This window comes from Pelophylax lessonae (genome assembly GCF_965119305.1).
Source record: "Pelophylax lessonae genome assembly, chromosome: 11".
NCBI classification, from domain to species: Eukaryota; Metazoa; Chordata; class Amphibia; order Anura; family Ranidae; genus Pelophylax; species Pelophylax lessonae.
Window position 1 is genome coordinate 52106982 of NC_138778.1, and position 19909 is coordinate 52126890.

A 19909-nucleotide genomic window follows, 5' to 3' on the forward strand; every position below is an offset into this window, starting at 1 on the left:
TGAACTTGTTTTCCTATGCTAGGGTGACAACACTCACTTATTATACTGTATCTTTGGAGAATTATGCCCCTTTCCCACTTGTGTGATTTCTCCTGCGATTTGGGACTGCAAAGTCGCAAGTCGCATTGTACTCCATGATTTTCAATGAGTACCGTTCATATCTGTACGACTTCAAGTCGCAACGACATCAAAGTAGTCCCTGCACTTCTTTGAACGATTTTAATGGTTTTGGAGGTCCAAAGACATAGGTGTTGCTTCAAGTTCAGTCAAAATCGCTGTAAAATTACAGCGACAAAATTGCTGAATAATCGCACGACTTATAGGTAGCATAAGTGTGAAAGGGGCCTTAGTGTTGTCATCCAAGGAAAGGGCTTTAAACACCTCCCCCTTGCCTCCACTCCCTAATATAGAGGACTGGTGTTCTGTAGTTCTCAGATAAAGCTTGGAAACATTACAACTGATAACGGACTACTGGGGCGGAGGGCACAGGAAGTTAGGAGCTCACTCCATTCCTCTACATTCCTCCATTCCTCTACATTCCTCCATTCCTCTACTTGTCCTCCACATACACTATATTGTCAAAAGTATTGGGACGCCTGCCTTTGCGTGCACATTTACTTTAATGGCATCCCAGTCTTAGTCCGTAGGGTTCATTATTGAGTTGGCCCACCCTTTGCAGCTATACCAGCTTCAACTGTTCTGGGAAGGCTTAGACACAGTAGCGGCACTATTGGCTCCTGCTACTGTCAATAAAACTCAGTTAGCCAATTAGGAGAGAGAGTGGTGGGGCTGAAGGACAGCTCTGTGTCTGAATGGATCCACGGAGCTGCAGCTCAGCTTAGGTGCCCCCATAGCAAGCTGCTTGCTGTGGGGGCACTCAACAGGAGGGAGGGGCCAGGAGCTCCAGCCAAGGAATCGAGAAGAGGAGGATCTGGGCTGGTCTGTGCAAAACCAACTGCACAGAGCAGGTAAGTATAACATGTTTGACATTTTAATATTTTAATAGAAAAAAAACAAGACTTTACATTTACAATTTCTTTAATATCACTTTAATAGATCAAAAGGAAGCAAAGAAGAGACGTTATTGTTATAGAGTTTATACACACTTAAAGCAGAACTCCACCTGTAGCAGCAAACAGCTTCTTAGAAACCAAAGATGGAATTTGGGCGCAGGCTTCAGGAAAACAAACCTTTTTTTTTTATTTGCTAGCGAAGTGAACTTAGCCCAGCTCACATTCGCTTCCTAAGTTACTGAAATAGTACATTGCTTATATATCAACAGTTGTGTCACAAGTGCAGATACAACAAAATATAGATACAAAATTTCCCTTTAACCAGTTCTGGACCGGAAGAATTAGCTCCCTTAATGACCAGGCCATTTTTTCTGATTTGGCACTGCATTATTTTAACGGAAAATTGCGCGTTTATGCGACACTGTACTGAAATAAAATTGATGTCCTTTTCCCCCCACAAATAGAGCTTTTTTTGGTGGTATTTGCTCACCTCTGCGATTTTTATTTTTTGCGCTATAAACAAAAAAAGAGCGACAATTCTGGAAAAAAAAAAAAAAACAATATTTTTCACTTTCTACTATATAACATTCCCCAAAAAATAAATTTAAAAATCAAAATGTTTTCATCATTTTAGGCCAATTTGTATTCTGCTACATATTTTTGGTAATAAAAAAATTGCAATAAGCGTATTTTGAGAGTGGAAAAAATTCCGCGCTTATGGACAAAGAGAAATAGGCTGCAGCCAACCTCAAAATATAATCCAAAGACTATATCAGTAAATGTGGGGTGGGTGAGGTGAGATGGCGCTGCCTAATTGTGTACGAATGGCGTGAGAGAGTATAACTTGATTGACAAAAATATAAAGTGCTAGAGTGCTAGTTTGTATGATAACGTGCAATCCACGATATAGGGCATAAAAGTGTGAAAAATATATAAAGAGGGTGCAAAGCAATATTTCAAAACACTAGGGAGAGTGCTTTGGAATATTGCTTTGCACCCTCTTTATATATTTTTCACACTTTTATGCCCTATATCGTGGATTGCACATTATCATACAAACTAGCACTCTAGCACTCTATATTTTTGTCAATCAAGTTATACTCTCTCACACCATTCGTACACAATTAGGCAGCGCCATCTCACCTCACCCACCCCACAATAAGCGTATTTTGATTGGTTTGCACAAAAGTTATCGCGCCTACAAACTAGGGGAAAGATTTATGTCATTTTTATTTATTTATTTTACTATCAATGGTGGCGATCTGTGATTTTTAGCGGGACTGCGGACAGACTGGACACTTAATTGACATTTTTGACACTTTTGGGGGGGACCAGTGACATTACTACAGTTATAAGTGCTATAAATATGCACTGTTACTGTACTAATGACACTGGCAGGGAAGGGGTTAACACCAGGGGCGATCAAAGGGTTTACTCTCAGTTTACTCTCATCAATTCACTGTGTCAAGGGGCAGCGAAGCTTTTTTCTTTTTCAAAGAAGGGATTGGACTTTTTTTCTTCCTGAACTGTTTCTTAACAGCAATTTCTTTTACACTTTGACACATTGTATAGGACTATTTAATCACGTATCAGTTTCATGTATGTGTATTTATACTTCTTTTCATGGATTCATTACCCATTCTTAGTGCCGGTTCACACTAGGGCGACCTGTGAGGCGACCTGGTCGCCTCACAGGTCGCCTCCCATAGGGAAGCTGCGGACCCGTTCTAATAGGAGCGACACAAGTCACTCCGACCTAGAAAAAGGGTCCGGAGCTTCTTTGGGGCGACCCGGAGGCGACCGCCATAGACTTCAATGTTATGAAGTCCGTGGCGGCCGCTCCGAGGTCGCAGCACGCTGCTCGCACCGCGACCTCGGAGGTCGCGGTACGAAGTAGCGTCGCTGCAATGTGAACTGGCGCTTATTGCCTTTTAATGTATTATTTTTATACATCGCAGTTTTATTATTGAAGGTATGCTATATCATATATGCATTTTCTAGGATAGCGCACTTTATTATCAGGAGAGAGTGAGGGGGTTGAAAGTCTCAGTTTTTATTCTTTCTTTTGTAGTTCTACAAACAAATTAGTCTGAATCAACCATTTTGTTGTACTAACCTTCCGCCATGTTAGAAGACTTTTCAGCTGATGCCACACACCCAAAAGTGGAACTTCCACTTTAAGTGCTCCTGACCCCCTCACATGCCACATCTGGCATGTAATTTTTTTGGGGTGGAAGTGAGTACAGGCATACCCCGCTTTCAAGCGGAGTTCCACCCTGGATTTTTTTTTTTTCTTTTTAATACCCCCGGGACAGTCAGGGCTAGTGCATTCCACAATGGCTAGCCTCTGATCTGTCCCGGGTTGCACTTACCTGTTAGGACAAATACTTACCTTGCAAACGTCTTGTCCAGCGCTGCTATTTCAGATGTGGGCAGCTTGAAGCCAGCGAGATCCTCTTCGGCGTCTTCTTCCGCCTTCTTTGGTCCCACGATGCTCTGCGCCGGCCCCGACGTCACTTCCGGGTCGCGCGCGTCATCCCTCTACAGCTTCTGGGCATGCCCAGAAGCTGTTTAGAAGGGGATGACGCGCGCGACCCGGAACTGACGTCGGGGCCGGTGCAGGCGCAATGATTCCTGGGAGCTATGACGTCCAGCTCCCAGGAATCATTGCAGAGCCAGGAAGTGACGACGGGCCGCGGCCGAGGAAGGAGGAAGAAGGAAGTAAGGTAAGTATTTTTTCTTCGCTACGAGGTAAGTAAAAAAAAAAAAAAATATGCGATTATCCATTTCTTTTTCAGGTGCCCCGGAGCGAGAAGATGGAGGTAAGTATAAAAATAGGGTGGAACTCCACTTTAAGTACACTCACTTTAAGTACACTCGTGAGTAAGGACACAGCTTGTTCAGCTTGGCATGACACTACTCCCGGTTTTTAACATTGGCGTCTATAGGAAATCTTGGTCAGCTTGACATGGCACTGCTCCCAAACCATAAGTGACAGGGATACCAAACTTAGGGAGCACCGAGAGGGGACCCAGGACTACAACATATCCTGTTTGTGGCTGGCAAGCTTGCCTAGGTAATCTACTATGTCATAGTCCTGGATCCCCTTAACATGCTCCCCAAGCTTGGTGTCCTTGTCACATTGTTTGGGAGCAATGCCAGGTCAAGCTGACCAAGATTTCCTATGGAGCTAGTGTATTTACATGCATTGAGAAATGAAAAAAGGTATTGCTTCACTTTAAGTACATTTTCGTTTTACATACATGCTCTGGTCCCATTGTGTACTTAAAAGTGGGGTATGCCTGTACCTAGTTTTGACATGTAACCGCTCCCACCTCTGCTCGGGCCGCCTAGGCGGCTTGGACGGAAGTTCTTCTCTCCCCTTCCCTCCCCGCAGTCTTCTGGGACACGTCACAGGCCCCAGAAGATTGCCCGGCCACTAAAGAAGCGCGGCGCGACTCGCGCATGTAAAGCGATGCCGGCGCCACGGGGAGGAAGAGAGAGAGAGCGGAGGCTCGCGCCGGCCACATCGCTGGACCGTGGGACAGGTGAGTGTGTTTATTTAAAGTCAGCAGCTACACTTTTTGTAGCTGCTGACTTTTAATAAACACAAAACGGCTGGAACTCCGCTTTCAAGTTGACTGAGCTGCCTATAGGGATGGGTTCTTGCCACACATTGAAACTTAGAAAAGCCATTTGCACCATATTCAATTTATAATACATGTCTAGGTAATTGTGACTGGTTACTATTAGCTGTACTTAAAGCGTGAAAAAAAACATTCCCCTCTGGGTGATCTATGTACATTGCAAGAATTTTAACAAGCTTTGTTGCAGATTCTTACCTTTTGTTATTCTGAAGAAATCATTGTTTGTTCCTCTGTGCTGAGTGGGTCTAATGGGAGTGGTTTCATATTTATCTATCAGCTGTGGCACCTGCAGGGCACTAATGAGGAAACCTGCTTGGCCTGCATCCCTTTAGACGTGTTCCTATTATGAGTATCTTACCAAAAATTACATTTTTATTGCAGGGGATGCCAAAAATCTGACTTGTATCTTAGGCACACTTCTGGGAAAATTGGTGAGCCAATCACACAAGCAGGAAATTATGTTTCTGGGGTGTGGTCAGTACACATTCTGTACAGCTGAACAACTCTAGGTAGCCATATTGCATTGTATTTTCAGAAAATTACAGTGGCTGCAGATTGAAAAGGAAAGGTAATTTTTATTAACATTCAATTACAATATGATTTGTGTTGCAATTGTATACACCGTATTGTTTTTTCTTTAGTTGCTATTTTTTATCCCCCACGAAAGTGGAGTTATCTTTTAAAATCTGTGCTTGAAATTGGTAGCAAATTCTGTCCATAATACCGCTACAAAAAAAGCAGAAAGAGTTCCTGACATTTCTGGACACTTTTGCCCATCAGGCATCTATCCCTATGAAATTTCTATTCACAACACTTTACCGTTGTATTGTTTTATGTCTGGGGTTTGTTAAAAAAACATGAAATTTGATCAGAAAAGCGATAACAATGGATTGCTGCAATAAGCACTCTAGCGGCAAAGTGTTAACAAGCAGAACCAGCAAGTCAGGTGAATTCCTATGCTGTGAGGCAGTAGGAGGTGAGAACAGGTGTGCCGCTATGTGGGAGAGAAGACACATCTACTGCTCTGTCATGGGACTTTGTTATCAGTCATCGCAGAAAGAGACAGTCACTAGGAGCTTGTCTGTTACACAAGGTTGTAGGTGGATGATAATAAATGTCTGCTGCTTTCACTTTATTAGCTTCAGTAAACTATGTTTTATGGAAACAAGGTCCATAAAGACTTGGATGAGCAAGTTTGGGGTGGAGGAACTGGACTGGCTTGCACCTCAACCCGATAGGGATGAATTAGAGCAGAGAGTGCAAGCCAGGCCTTCCCATCCAACATCAGTGCCTGACCTCACAAATGCACTTCTGGAAGCATAGTCAAACATTCCCATAGACACACTCCTAAACCTTGTGGACAGCCTTCCCAGAAGAGTTGAAGCTGTTATAGCTGCAAAGGATTGGCCAACTCAATATTGAACCCTACAGACTAAGACTGGGATACCATTAAAGTTCATGTTGGTTTTATGTTAATGTTATTTACATTTTTGCATGCTTATTTAACTGATGTTTTATATCATGTTTTACTATGTACTGTATATAAAATCTTTGCTTTACAAATAAACATTATAAGCCCAGCTCTGGGATAACTTTTCTAATGGTTCCCCAAGCAAAAAAAAAAAAAAAAACACAGCTCTGACTGTAATACTTAAAGGATAAATTTACCTCATTTTGGGAAAAATAATAAATGCACTTATTTTTACATAAATAAAAAACATGCATTTACTATTTTTTCCCTAAGGAGCCTGGGAGGCTTTGCACCCGTAATCAGTGGATTAGGAGTGCAATGCCAGACTCCTGCAGACAAGCCCTGCAGCTTTCAGCCCATACCTGCATACAGGCTGACTGTTTACAAGCTGTAGGGTTTGTGAATTTCCTTTGAGGCTGCTCATCAGCGATCCCGCAAGCCATTTAGAACTACAAGCCATCACCTGCAAAGGCCGACGTTTCGTGCATTCACAGGAAACAGTAAATAAATGACGTGGCCACGTGTGCGGAACCCCACACAGCTGAATCATTTTCAAATAGTGACAGCGGGCGCAGGGAGAGGATCCCCCGCTCGCTGTCACAGAGGGGGAAGGGAGAGAAGGAGAGGCTGCAGCTGCTGGAACATGTTACATATTCCACCACAAATACGGGTGGAATATGTAACGTGTTCCAAAAGGTGAATTTATCCTTTAACCTCAATCCAGAGCTATCCCAAACAGTACCTCTTTTTAGCTACAAAATGTCCTCAGTCTTTTCTTGCTCATTGCAACTCTCTTATCTAGCAGAATGCTCTAATCATACGCTTAGCGAGATGCCTTCATATGTCTGTAAATATGCAATTTCATAAGCTTCCACACTTGTTATGTCCTGTTATTATGTGGGTTCATTGACTTTCAATGTACTTGACTGTATTCATTTCATGTTATATCTTGCTTTCAATCAATAAAATAAAAACTTGTTTATGGAAAAAAAAAAAAAAAAATAAAAAATGTCCTCAGTCTTCTGGGTTAAATGACGCCCAGTGTCACTCAACCTGGAAAAGTCAGCCACGTGACCAACTAGATGGACTTTAGAAAAAGTTTTTTGAAAGCATAAAATATTTTCATCAGGGGCCTCAGGGAGGGGGGGTCACTAGGGCGGAACCCAACGCTTTGGGCTTTAATGCAGGATGCACTCATAATACTTATGGCAGGGCTAACAATTTTAACCACTTGTCGTCTGCTCACGTTGAGCCTACTGCGGCAAAGTGGTTCGTTATCGTCTGGCGACGTAGACCTACGTCGCCAGACACTCCCCTTTCTCGGCGGCGCGGGCCGCCGGAGGCTCGCTCCCGCTGTATTCAGTCACAGCGGGAGTCGGGCCAGGGGAGGAGCGGCGGCGATCGCCGCTGCTCTTCCCCGATCGTCGGGGAATCGAGTGTGGAGATCCGCCTGCTTGTGTAAACACAAGCGGGCGGATCTCCTAAGTGACAGGCAGGGTCAGATTGCAGGGTTCAGCATAGTTGAACCCTCGATCAGTCCTTGTGTCACTCAGTCACCTTCCCCCACACACGTTAGTAAGCACCAGGCATACATTAACCCCTCCCTCTCCAATAAAATTAACCCCTTCCCTGCCAGTGTCATTTTTACAGTAACAGTGCATATACAGTATATAGCACTGATTACTGCAGTAATGTCACTGGTACCCCCAAAAGTGTCAAAAATGTCAGTCAAGGGACCGATCTGTCCGCCACAATGTCGCAGTCGCAGATCGCCGCCATTACGCGTTAAAAAAAAACACCAAAAATGACAGAAATCTTTCCCTTTGTTAGTAAACGCAATAACTTTTGCGCAAACCAATCAAAATACGCTTATTGTGATTTTTTTTTACCAAACATAGGTAGCATAAAACAAATTGGCCAAAAATGTAAAAAAAAATTGATTTTTAAATTTTTTGGGGGGAAAATTTCATATAAAAAAATGTTAAAAATATTGTTATTTTTTCAAAATAAACGCTCTTTTTTTGTTTATAGCGCAAAAAGTAAAAATCGCACAGGTGATCAAATACCACCAAAAGAAAGCTCTATTTGTGGGAAAAAAAGGACGTAAATTTTGTTTGGGTACGGCATGGCACGTCCGCACAATTGTCCATTAAAATCGCACAGTGCCGAATCGCAAAAAGTGGCTCAGACGTAAGACAGCAAAATCCTCTAGTGGTAAAGTGGTTAAGCCCTGACCTACTAGCCAGGCCTTAAGAGTTACTCGCCACCAGTTGCTCCACCCAACTCCTACCCTGCCACACCCCTAATCCCACCCCTAAGCACATCCTTGTAAATTATCTCATGAAATGAAACTGTTAAATGTTTTATGCCGAATGAAGTTACAAAAATAAATATTACCAACTTTAACAATATTAACATAAAACTTATTTAATTGATCTGTCTGTGAAAAATAAAATAAGGATAAAATATGATTGGCTACTATAGGCACTGTACACATCATAGCTGCCTTGTTACATAAATATTTTAATGAGTTTATTAAATATAGCAAAAAAAATTAAACCAATGAATGACACTTTCACTGATGCAGAGAGACTTACAGTGGAGCACAGCACTGGACAGGGGAGTGGGAGCTGTAAAGTTAACTTTTCCTATTAACAAGCTCCTGATTGGTTGCTAGGTGGTCACATCACGCCGCATATAAGATTTGCCATTGAGGCAGTGTCTGGAGCATCTCTGAGGTTTTTAATGAAACAGGGGTTACCACTTTTTACGGTCTCCCTTCTGGCCCTATCGTGTGGATTTGGACTCTATGGTTACGCTGTTTTGACCTATTTGGATGACTTTTTCCAAGCTCTTCACACAATTTCCTCACTTAATTGAGTTCTAGGATTTCTAAATCAGTGATGATGCATATATGTGGATGACCTCTTTCTCTCACTTTTACTACTAATATGACCTTGGATATGCACTTCTTTATTGGATATCCCTATACCAGAAGTATTTAATGGCTGATATATGTTTTGTGATCCTCCTATAAGTTATTAGACCTGCTAATATTGCAAACTGCATCCTGAAGAAGCCCTCCCCTTTATGTTGGGCAAAACGCGTTGATCCATGATCCATAAACTCTCCTTCACGCATTGATTGCACAGAAAGGTCATATATTGTCAATGTTGCTGTAATTTGTATTTATGATATCATTTATGTTTTTTAAAAACTGTTTTGTAAAAATAAAATCTAGAGAAATCTTTTTTAAATCTATATTGTAGTGGTTGATATTGTTCTTGGCACTTAAAAATCCCCCTTCTTTTTCCTACACTCTCCCTTGGGGGGGGGGGGATGTGGGGATTCCTTTTCAATACATTGTAATAGTAAAGGTAAACTTTGGCAGCTCCCGGCCAAGCCTCCTCCCCGCCCCGCCACCTTATCTAGTTCTTTGCCAACTTCGCTGTATGCCAGGCCCTGCTAAGAGAATGAGAAGGGGCAGAGGCTGGGAGGAGAATTGGCTCCGATGCGGCTCCACACTCCCCTTCAGCTTATTTCTACTCGCTTAACCACTTGCCGACCGGTCACGTTGACCGTACTGCGGCAAAGTGGCTCGTTCCCATCCATCGACGTAGACCTACATTGCTGGACTCCTCCCCTTGTGGGCAGCGCACGCACGCCGCCGGAGGCTCGCTCCCGCTGTATTCAGTCACAGCGGGAGTCGGGCCAGGGGAGGAGCGGCGGTGATCACCGCCGCTCTTCCCCGATCGTCGGGGAATCGAGTCTGGAGATCTGCTCACTTGTGTAAACAAAGCGGGCGGATCTCCTAAGTGACAGACAGGGTCAGATTGCAGGGTTCAGCATAGCTGAACCTGCGATCTGTCCCTGTGTCACTCAGTCACCTCCCCCCCACACATGTCAGTAAGCACCAGGCATACATTAACCCCTCCCTCTCCAATAAAATTAACCCCTTCCCTGCCAGTGTCATTTTTACAGTAACAGTGCATATGTACTGTATAGCACTGATTACTGTAGTAATGTCACTGGTACCCCCAAAAGTGTCAAAAATGTCAGTCAAGGGTCCGATCTGTCCGCCGCAATGTCGCAGTCCCGCAAAAAAAAAAATCGCAGATAGCCGCCATTACTCGTTAAAAAAAAAAAAATTACAGAAATCTTTCCCTTAGTTAGTAAACGCAATAACTTTTGCGCAAACCAATCAAAATACGCTTATTGTGATTTTTTTTTTTTACCAAACATAGGTAGCAGAAAACAAATTGGCCAAAAATGTAAAAAAATTTAGATTTTTAAATTTTTTTGGGGGGGAATTTCATATAAAAAAATTTGAAAAATATTGTTATTTTTTTCAAAATTTACGCTCTCTTTTTGTTTATAGCACAAAAAAGTAAAAATCACACATGTGATCAAATACCACCAAAAGAAAGCTCTGTTTGTGGGAAAAAAAGGATGTAAATTTCGTTTAGGTATGGCATCGCACGACCGCGCAATTGTCAGTAAAAGTCGCACAGTGCCGAATCGCAAAAAGTGGCCTGGACGTAAGACAGCAAAATCCTCCGGTGGTAAAGTGGTTAATGCAAGCAGGCAAGTGGAAATTTGGAGGGCTGCTTATTGTATGGGTTTTCTAGAGATAACACAAAAGGGGATGCTTGCCCTCAGGCCCTCTCTCTCTCATTGAAACATCACACATCCCTGTCTGGCAGGTTAGAGTGTAAGGTAGGTCTTACTGCTCTGACTCATTCACTTGTGTCTGTACATTTCAGCTTGAGATATCCACATTTTGGAGGAAAATGAGAATACAAAATATTCATAGGCAATATGAATCATAATAAATAAAGATAATATATTCAAAGCCACTATACACTCCCTTTAATGTTAGGGACAATCCAAAAAAGCTCTTACCCTGGTGACGCTGTAGTTTTTATCCACCAGAGCCTCTGTAAGAATCAACCGGCCACTCTTTGGAAGATGCTGAAGGCTGATAATCAATTTTCCCAGCATTCTGGTAATAAAAACAGGTACAGTATGCAGTATCTTCTATTACAATAGTGATAGTACATACAAAAGTCATATTTTAGTTATAGGCAGAGCCTGGTGGGTCTTTCCTTGGCCTTTGTATACTATGGATTCTTCAACAGGGACCTCTTCCTGCTACAATTCCTGCTATCTTCCACCTAGAAGTTTTGGGTTTTCTCACCTACTTTTGTGTACTCCAGCTAGGCCTAATACATTCATCATAACATAAAATATATCTAGCAGAGAGAGTGGGAACCCCACATAATGGGCACATCAGGTGTGCAGACAGGGGAAATCAGCACCGCAATTTCAGCAATAGAGCCCTCAAGAGATAGAAGAAACAATCAAGGGGTTTAACCTTCCAGTGTCTGCCATGCCAAACACTGACAGTGGATTGACCCTTTAACTACAACACAGTACCTCCGTTGCAGAGATACTCCAAGCAGAATGATCAGCCAATTCTTCAATTATGAATTAACACAGTGAGTGATCAGTACCAATCACACATTGTGTTCATTCAGGAAGGGAAGGGGCTGGTAAATATTACATATTTGCCTAACCCTTTCCCCACTCTCAATCTTGAAGGATCCTATAGTGTGCTTGCAGCTGTCGGTGGGAAGAAGAGGAGGGAAAACAACAGCACTGCAGGGGTATGGGGGGGCACACAGGGGGGCATGGGAAGCAGGGGGAGAACGTATGGCGCACAGGGAGGGTGATTGGGGGGGGGGGTTACTGGAACTGATCCTTTGTATGGATCTCTGCAGCAGCTGAAAGCCAATGGGAGGGAGAGAAGAGGAAGCCAGCTTTTAGATGGTGCAGAGAGAGCCATACAGGGGATTGGTTCCAGTAATTACCCCCCTGCCACACAGATCGCCCTCATTGCCCAAATATGATTCAGTCTGTTGCCTGGGCCCCCCTGCTTGCCTGAGCCCTGAACAGGAGGATTGGTGGTACCCTCTTATGGTATCTTCGGCCCAGGCCCCAGTCTCCTTTTGGCACTACAGACCACCTCCTCCTTTCTTTATGGAGATAAAGATGGTGGAAGTGTTCTGTAGTCCAGATGGGAGAAATACTGTAAGCAGCACTGGCAACATAGCTGCAGCATTTTACAGTATAAACAATGGGTGAAATATACATGTACTGAATACAGTATGTTTTTTATAATGCTGTCTGTCCCATTTTATGTCATCCTTCCCACAAAACGTCCATGAGATGGACATTTTTTATAGCATCCATCTCAACACATTCAGTACATCTACAAATATTTTATTTTAATGGCGTCCATCTCGTGACATCAGGAAAAAAGTAGTGTCAACGTACCTGTTCGTGAAGACTTTGCTGCAGTTGTAAACTTTAACAGTTAGGACCTCATCTGATACTATTCTTCCATAATGCGGCCACCTAAAATGCTGTATAGAAAATCAAACAGGATATGTTAGAGCAGATAACCATTTATCCACTGAAATTTTAACAAATACCACTATGGGTAAGGAAATTGCTGGTGAACTCCACCTCTGCGTACAGCTACATCAGATACCCATGCAACCAAAGCAATAGGGTAAAGCCTTGCAGCTGCCAATTACCAGGGCCTGACTGCTGTAAGGTACTTACATTTTCTAGAGCTATTGATTCAGTAGAGAATACAGAGTAGAGTATATTTAGTGAATATATTTTACTGCAATTGTTTGAGTAGCTCATAGGCTTTCATGTAGCAAACACCAGACATGCCAGAGAAGTAGCCAGGCTTATCAACCACAGCTCAATGGGGTAACACTTTGGGTCCTATACAGGCCCAAAATTTGTTCCATCCAAAGTGATGAAATATTCGCATCAATGCCACAATACAATGCATATCTAAACTATCTATTTAACATAATCTTCCAGACTTGAACTTTTGGATAGAATGTGGAAGGGTTAGATACCCTGTCTGATTTTTATTGCTGTCTGTGTCTCCCTTTGGAAGATTCACCCTTTGTAATTGTCCTGGTGACCAGGGGAGTAACTACAATTGTCAGAAAACAATAGTCCAACCTAGGAGATTCATTCATCCATGCTAAGGCTCGGTTCACACCTTTTTGCATTTTTTATGCTTTTTTTCAGCCAATTTGCTTTTGGGTGGATGAAAAAAAAAACGCAAATTGCTGCAAAATCGCGGCAAAAAGGCACTATATGCTTATCTTCAGCTTCTCCATTGAAGTATATGGAACCAAAAATGCACCGTTTTTCTTTTAAAAAAGTACCTGACCCTTTCAAAAAACGCAGCGGCTGAAAAAACTTAGATATGAATGTGTCCTATAGGAAACCATGTTAAATGGACTATAGTGCATTTCTGCAAAAAGCATTAAAAACCGCATAGCTGTGAAAAAAGCCTAATAGCAGGTATGGGGGAATGTGTTAGATTTATTTCATTCAGACTGCAGAAATCTATACATGTATGCCATCTTTAGGCATACAGGGTGAATCTTAAATTGCTGCCCATTGGCCACTTTCTACTCCTAAGGGGAAGTTTATGGATGTGCAGGTCACCTTTGCCAACTTATATTTCCCCAACGTAGATCATAACCAGTTCTTGTGAGACCTCCACCCTACGCTCTTAGAGTATTCGGAGGGGCTCCTGATCTTTGGAGGTGACCTAAACTTTGCAACTGGACCTTTCGCGTGGTGTCTCACGTCTCTCTTATTCATGCTTAAAATGCACAAAGGCAGACTTACAGCTCTTACTCTTAAATTACCCCTGGAGGTTGTTACACCCACAGGAACGAGACTATTCTTACTTCTCGCAGGTCCATCATACTTATTCTTGCCTTGACTATGTCCTACTACCACACAGGGAGCTCCATAAGATTGCATCTACAAATATTGACGTTATCTCACTGTCTGACCATGCACCGATTCATTTGACACTCCAAATTGGCACAGTCTCTAGGAACCCATCGTCCTGGAGGCTCAACTAATCTTTACTCTAAACACCAGATTCGATTGCAAAATTGCGAACGGCCCTGATGGAATACTTTTCCACTAACCGAGACTCAGTGACAAACCCCATGATACTCTGGGAGGCTCATAAGCCAGGAGTTAGGAGGGTATTAATGCAGATTAGCTCCTGCCACACCAACGAGCTGTTATCAAAGCTGTGCACCTTGGAAGGCTCCCACAAGGCGAGCTTGGCTCATGCTACTTATCAGGAATTCCTCAAGGTTTGTGAGGAGCTTCCGTCTCTTCTCTTTCAAAAAACAAGCAGAGGCTAGCATGGGCCCGTCGGACGATGTACGAGTTCTCGAACAAACCAGGCGCTATGCTGGCCCGAGCTTTGAGGGGACCCCGCTCCAGAACTTTTATTCCCATAATCCACACACCGGATGGGAGAAAACTGGCCACCTCCTCTGCAATGGCGGTCGAGTTTCACACCTTCTACCAGGGCCTTTATAATCTTAGTATCCCCTCCTTGACTGACCCCCCCCCCCCCCCCAAAAAAAATTTATAGGCGAAGATAAAAATCTTATTTAGATGCATCTGTCGATGTTAGGGAAGATTTGGAGGGACCCATCATGGAAGAGGAACTAGGGTTGGTCTTGGCTGGCTCAAAACCTAAAAAAGCCCCCCCTTGACCCGATGGCTCACCCCAGCATACTACAGGGCCTTCTTTGAGATTCTATATCCCCATCTGGTCTCTGCCTTAATTCTCTCACTGGGATTCGATGCCTGTAGATGCCCTAAGGGCTTATATCTCTTTGGTCCCAAAGGAGGGGAAAGACCCCACGCAATGCGGTAACTACCGCCCAATTGCCCTCCTAAGCGCAGATTTAAAATGGTTTACCAAAATTCTGGGGAACAGGGTGTTACCCTACATTACATGCCTCATTCATTGTGATCAGGTGGGTTTTATCGCTTTTCGGGAATCACGGGATAACACAATCCGAGTCGTCAATTTAATACATGCGGCCAAAACTGCCCGTCATCCCCTTCTCTTGCTATCCACGGATGCAGAGAAGGCTTTTGACAGGGTCAACTCACAGTTTATCCAGGCCATTATGAGACATCTTGGTCTGGGGCCATCTATGTTGCAATGAATAGCATCCCTTTACTCCTGTCCCTCAGCGACGGTCAAAGTGAATGAACATGCACGGACTTCTTCATGATTTCAAATGGAACTCGTCAGGGATGCTCCCTATCACCATTAATTTTCATCCTAACTTTAGAGCCCTTTCTTTGTTCAGTCAGAGCTGGTCCAGAGATCTGAGGTTTTCAGAAGTTTTCGGGTGTACATAAGGTCACCGCCTTTGCAGCTGACCTGATTTTCTTTCTGACAGACCCACTGACATCTCTACCAAAGCTGTTACAATCAACTTTGCCAAATCCTCTGCCCTCCCAATAACCTTAGACCAGGCCACTATTGACAGCCTCCGTCCCATTACACCCCTCTGTTGAGCGACTGACTCTATCCGTTATCTAGGTACCAACATAACGCCGGATCCTGCATCCCTCTATATAGCTAACACTCCTGCTCACGCAGTTACAGACTGATTTACTCCACTGGCACACGCTTACCCTAACGTGGTTTTGCCGCTGTAGTGCCCTTAGGATGACAGTGTTGCCCAGGATTCTTTATCTGATGCAAATTCTCCCAATCCGTCTCCCATCTGTTTTTTTCAAACGCATAAACTCTATGTTTCGTAATTTTGTTTGGTCACACCGGAAACCACATCTTCAGCTCCAACTTCTCCACCTCCCCAGATCTTGGGGTGGGGTGGGACTGCCTGATGTTCGGGCCTATTACAGAGCAGCTCATCTATCCAGGCTGGTGGACTGGCATTGTCATGCAGAGGTGAAGCAACGGGTGGCCATGGAAATAGAGGACTCCGGTGGCAAAGCGAAAAACTGGCAATGGATTGCCTCCCCACTACCGAGGGAACACATTAATCCCCCCACACTGGGTGCTACATTCCAAGTGTCTAGAGAGGCTTTTTCGGGACACGCGGATTTCACCCTTACCATCTCCGATGATTCCTATCTTCAATAACCCTGAGTTCGTGCCTGGCTTCAGGGTCCCTAGTTCCTACACTTGGTACCAGATGCCCATTGGGACTTTCTGGGGCCTGACGGATCTCTCTCCCCGACCGTTATCACCTCAGCCTTGGATTTCTGGAGCGGTCTTCAACTCCGACATTATTTCCACAGCTGCCTACGCTCCTTGGGCATCTCACGCCAGTTGACGGAATTTGAGAGTATTTGCCACAGGGGGGAACGGATACGCCATATTCTGTCTATTATTTTCTTGACCTGCCCAGCCTCTGATTTCTGTCCCCCCTTCCTTGCGAGGTGGGAAACTGACCTCAACACAACATTTACAGAATCTCAAAAAGAGAAGGTCCTTCACTTTGCACAAAAATCCTCCCTCGTCACTAAAGTCCAAGAAACAAGCTATAAGATCCTGACAAGGTGGTACATGGTTCCCACGACCCTACACCACTTTTTTCCACAGGATCTGGATTTGTGTTGGCGTTGTAACACAGACCGAAGCATCATGGTGCATATTTTTTGGAATTGCCCGAAACCTAAACCTTTCTGGCAGGTGGTGACCAGCACCATCAAACATCTGAACAATGCTGATCAGGGGGACGATCCGGCGGCATGCCTGTTGCACCTCACACAACGGTCCAACAAAAAATACAAGTCCTCTCGCACCATCCAGCAATTTAATGCTGCTAAGGCCTGTATCCCCTTGTGCTGGAGGTCCCTGAATCCGCCATCGAGGTCTCTATGGTTCTCTAAAATTTTACGAACTCCGGGACATGGAAGACCTTACGGACACTCATTACACTCGAGAGGTGTCCTTTCAAGACACCGGAGGCCATGGCAACATTTTGTCTTCACTGATGCCTATCTCCAAGAGATCTCATAACATAGTGCCCTCTAAGAGGGTTACTTGGTGTCCCTTGGTGGGGGAACCCTTACTTACTCTTTTTTTTTGTTCCTACCTCTTCCTTGCTACTCCTTCCCCCCCCCCCCCTTTCCCTAGCTCCTTTCCCATATCCACTAATATTCTGCTTTACTCCTAGTGTTTTTCCCATACATCTTCGCTCTTATTCCTCTCTACCACAGTCCCTACATTGCTCTCCTGTACAGGACCACTTCCACGTAGAATAAATCCTACATACTTAGCACTTTGTAGAGCACCTACCCACCGGGAGTTTCCTTTAAACCCCGGCTCGTTTGACGACATCCCTCTATGGCTTGCACTATTAAACCAAAACAGTTTACTTTTGTCAAAGGGATTTGAACTAATTACAAAATGTAACCCTGTCCAAAACAGGATTAACTTGTCCTAGAGCAGTTTCAATTATTAACATAGGATGTGTTTTTTCAGCAATTCTTGCGTTATTTCTCATATGTCTACAACAGATGGTTTAGCGTCATCCTACACTTGCTTGTTACTTGATTTTGACCTTTTTCTGTTGCTTTACTGTTATTTTGTATTGTGTAAATGCTATCTATATTTCTATAAATAAAGAAATTACAAAAAAATAGCTGGCCATGATTACCTGAAGCTTTGAAGGTAGAGATGAGCTTGGGTGTCCTCTGAAATCATCTCTATCTAAACACCTAACTGTATAATCAGCTGCGGGTGGGTCATGCCTTGCAGCACATGTAAACAAAGGGGTGGGATGCTGGTGATGTCTCTTATTTAGACACATGCTTATATTTAGTCAATGTCATTGGCTAAATATGGGCATGTGTCCATATAAGGGCAGTGACATCACCAGCCTTTGTTTTTAGACATGCTGCAGGGCAGGGAATGACCCAGCCCACAACTGACTGGAGTAAACAAAAGCAGAATTTAGAAGTTTTATTTATTTTTTACAGGTACTTATATAGCGCTGGCAATTTACACAGCGCTTTATACATACAGTGCCTTGCGAAAGTATTCGTCCCCCTTGAACTTTTTGACCTTTTGCCACATTTCAGGCTTCAAACATAAAGATATAAAACTGAAATTTTTGTGAAGAATCAACAACAAGTGAGACACAATCATGAAGTGGAACAAAATTTATTGGATATTTCAAAATTTTTTAACAAATAAAAAACTGAAAAATTGGCCGTGCAAAATTATTCAGCCCCCTTAAGTTAATACTTTGTAGCACCACCTTTTGCTGCGGTTACAGCTGTAAGTCGCTTGGGGTATGTCTCTATCAGTTTTGCACATCGAGAGACTGAAATTTTTGCCCATTCCTCCTTGCAAAACAGCTCAAGCTCAGTGAGGTTGGATGGAGAGCAGTTGTGAACAGCAGTTTTCAGTTCTTTCCACAGATTCTCGATTGGATTCAGGTCTGGACTTTGACTTTGCCATTCTAACACCTGGATATGTTTATTTGTGAACCATTCCATTGTAGATTTTGCATTATGTTTTGGATCATTGTCTTGTTGGAAGACAAATCTCCGTCCCAGTCTCAGGTCTTTTGCAGACTCAATCAGGTTTTGTTCCAGAATGGTCCTGTATTTGGCTCCATCCATCTTCCCATCAATTTTAACCATCTTTCCTGTCCCTGCTGAAGAAAAGCAGGCCCAAACCATGATGCTGCCACCACCATGTTTGACAGTGGGGATGGTGTGTTCAGGGTGATGAGCTGTGTTGCTTTTACGTCAAACATAATGTTTTGCATTGTTGCCAAAAAGTTTGATTTTGGTTTCATCTGACCAGAGCACCTTCTTCCACATGTTTGGTGTGTCTCCCTTGTGGCTTGTGGCAAACTTTAAAAGACACTTTTTATGGATATCTTTAAGAAATGGCTTTCTTCTTGCCACTCTTCCATAAAGGCCAGATTTGTGCAGTATACGACTGATTGTTGTCCTATGGACAGAGTCTCCCACCTCAGCTGTAGATCTCTGCAGTTCATCCAGAGTGATCATGGGCCTCTTGGCTGCATCTCTGATCAGTCTTCTCCTTGTATGAGCTGAAAGTTTAGAGGGACGGCCAGGTCTTCGTAGATTTGCAGTGGTCTGATACTCCTTCCATTTCAATATCGCTTGCACAGTGCTCCTTGGGATGTTTAAAGCTTGGGAAATCTTTTTGTATCCAAATCCGGCTTTAAACGTCTCCACAACAGTATCTCGGACCTGCCTGGTGTGTTCCTTGTTCTTCATAATGCTCTCTGCGCTTTAAACGGACCTCTGAGACTATCACAGTGCAGGTGCATTTATACGGAGACTTGATTACACACAGGTGGATTCTATTTATCATCATTAGTCATTTAGGTCAACATTGGATCATTCAGAGATCCTCACTAAACTTCTGGAGAAATTTTGCTGCACTGAAAGTAAAGGGGCTGAATAATTTTGCACACCCAATCTTTCAGTTTTTTATTTGTTAAAAAAGTTTGAAATATCCAATAAAATAAATTTCGTTCCACTTCATGATTGTGGCCCACTTGTTGTTGATTCTTCAAAAAAAATTACAGTTTTATATCTTTATGTTTGAAGCCTGAAATGTGGCAAAAGGTCGAAAAGTTCAAGGGGGCCGAATACCTTTGCAAGACACTGTATATATTGTACATTCACATCAGTCCCTGCCCTCAAGGAGCTTACAATCTAAGGTCCCTTACTCATATTCCTACATCCACATACTGGGGCCAATTAAGATAGGAGCCAAGTAACCTGTCAGCATGTCTTTGGAGTGTGGGAGGAAACCAGAGTACCCAGAGGAAATCCATGAAAAGCTCAGATGGAGATGGGTTTGGAGGATGCTTCAGCTCCTCATCATTTGA

General features: G+C 43.4%; 1 protein-coding gene across 1 annotated transcript in view; it reads right to left on the reverse strand.

Annotated features, from left to right (window-relative positions):
• The window catches only part of LOC309567011 (fer-1-like protein 4), a 243812-nt gene that overhangs the window by 162211 nt on the left and 61692 nt on the right, over window positions 1-19909 (reverse strand). The window contains exons 3-4 of the mRNA XM_082272328.1: window positions 12468-12556; window positions 11034-11133 (exon numbers count right to left, since the gene is read on the reverse strand). Coding sequence (XP_082128454.1) covers window positions 11034-11133; window positions 12468-12556 — 189 coding nt within the window. The remainder of the gene's footprint in view (window positions 1-11033; window positions 11134-12467; window positions 12557-19909) is intronic.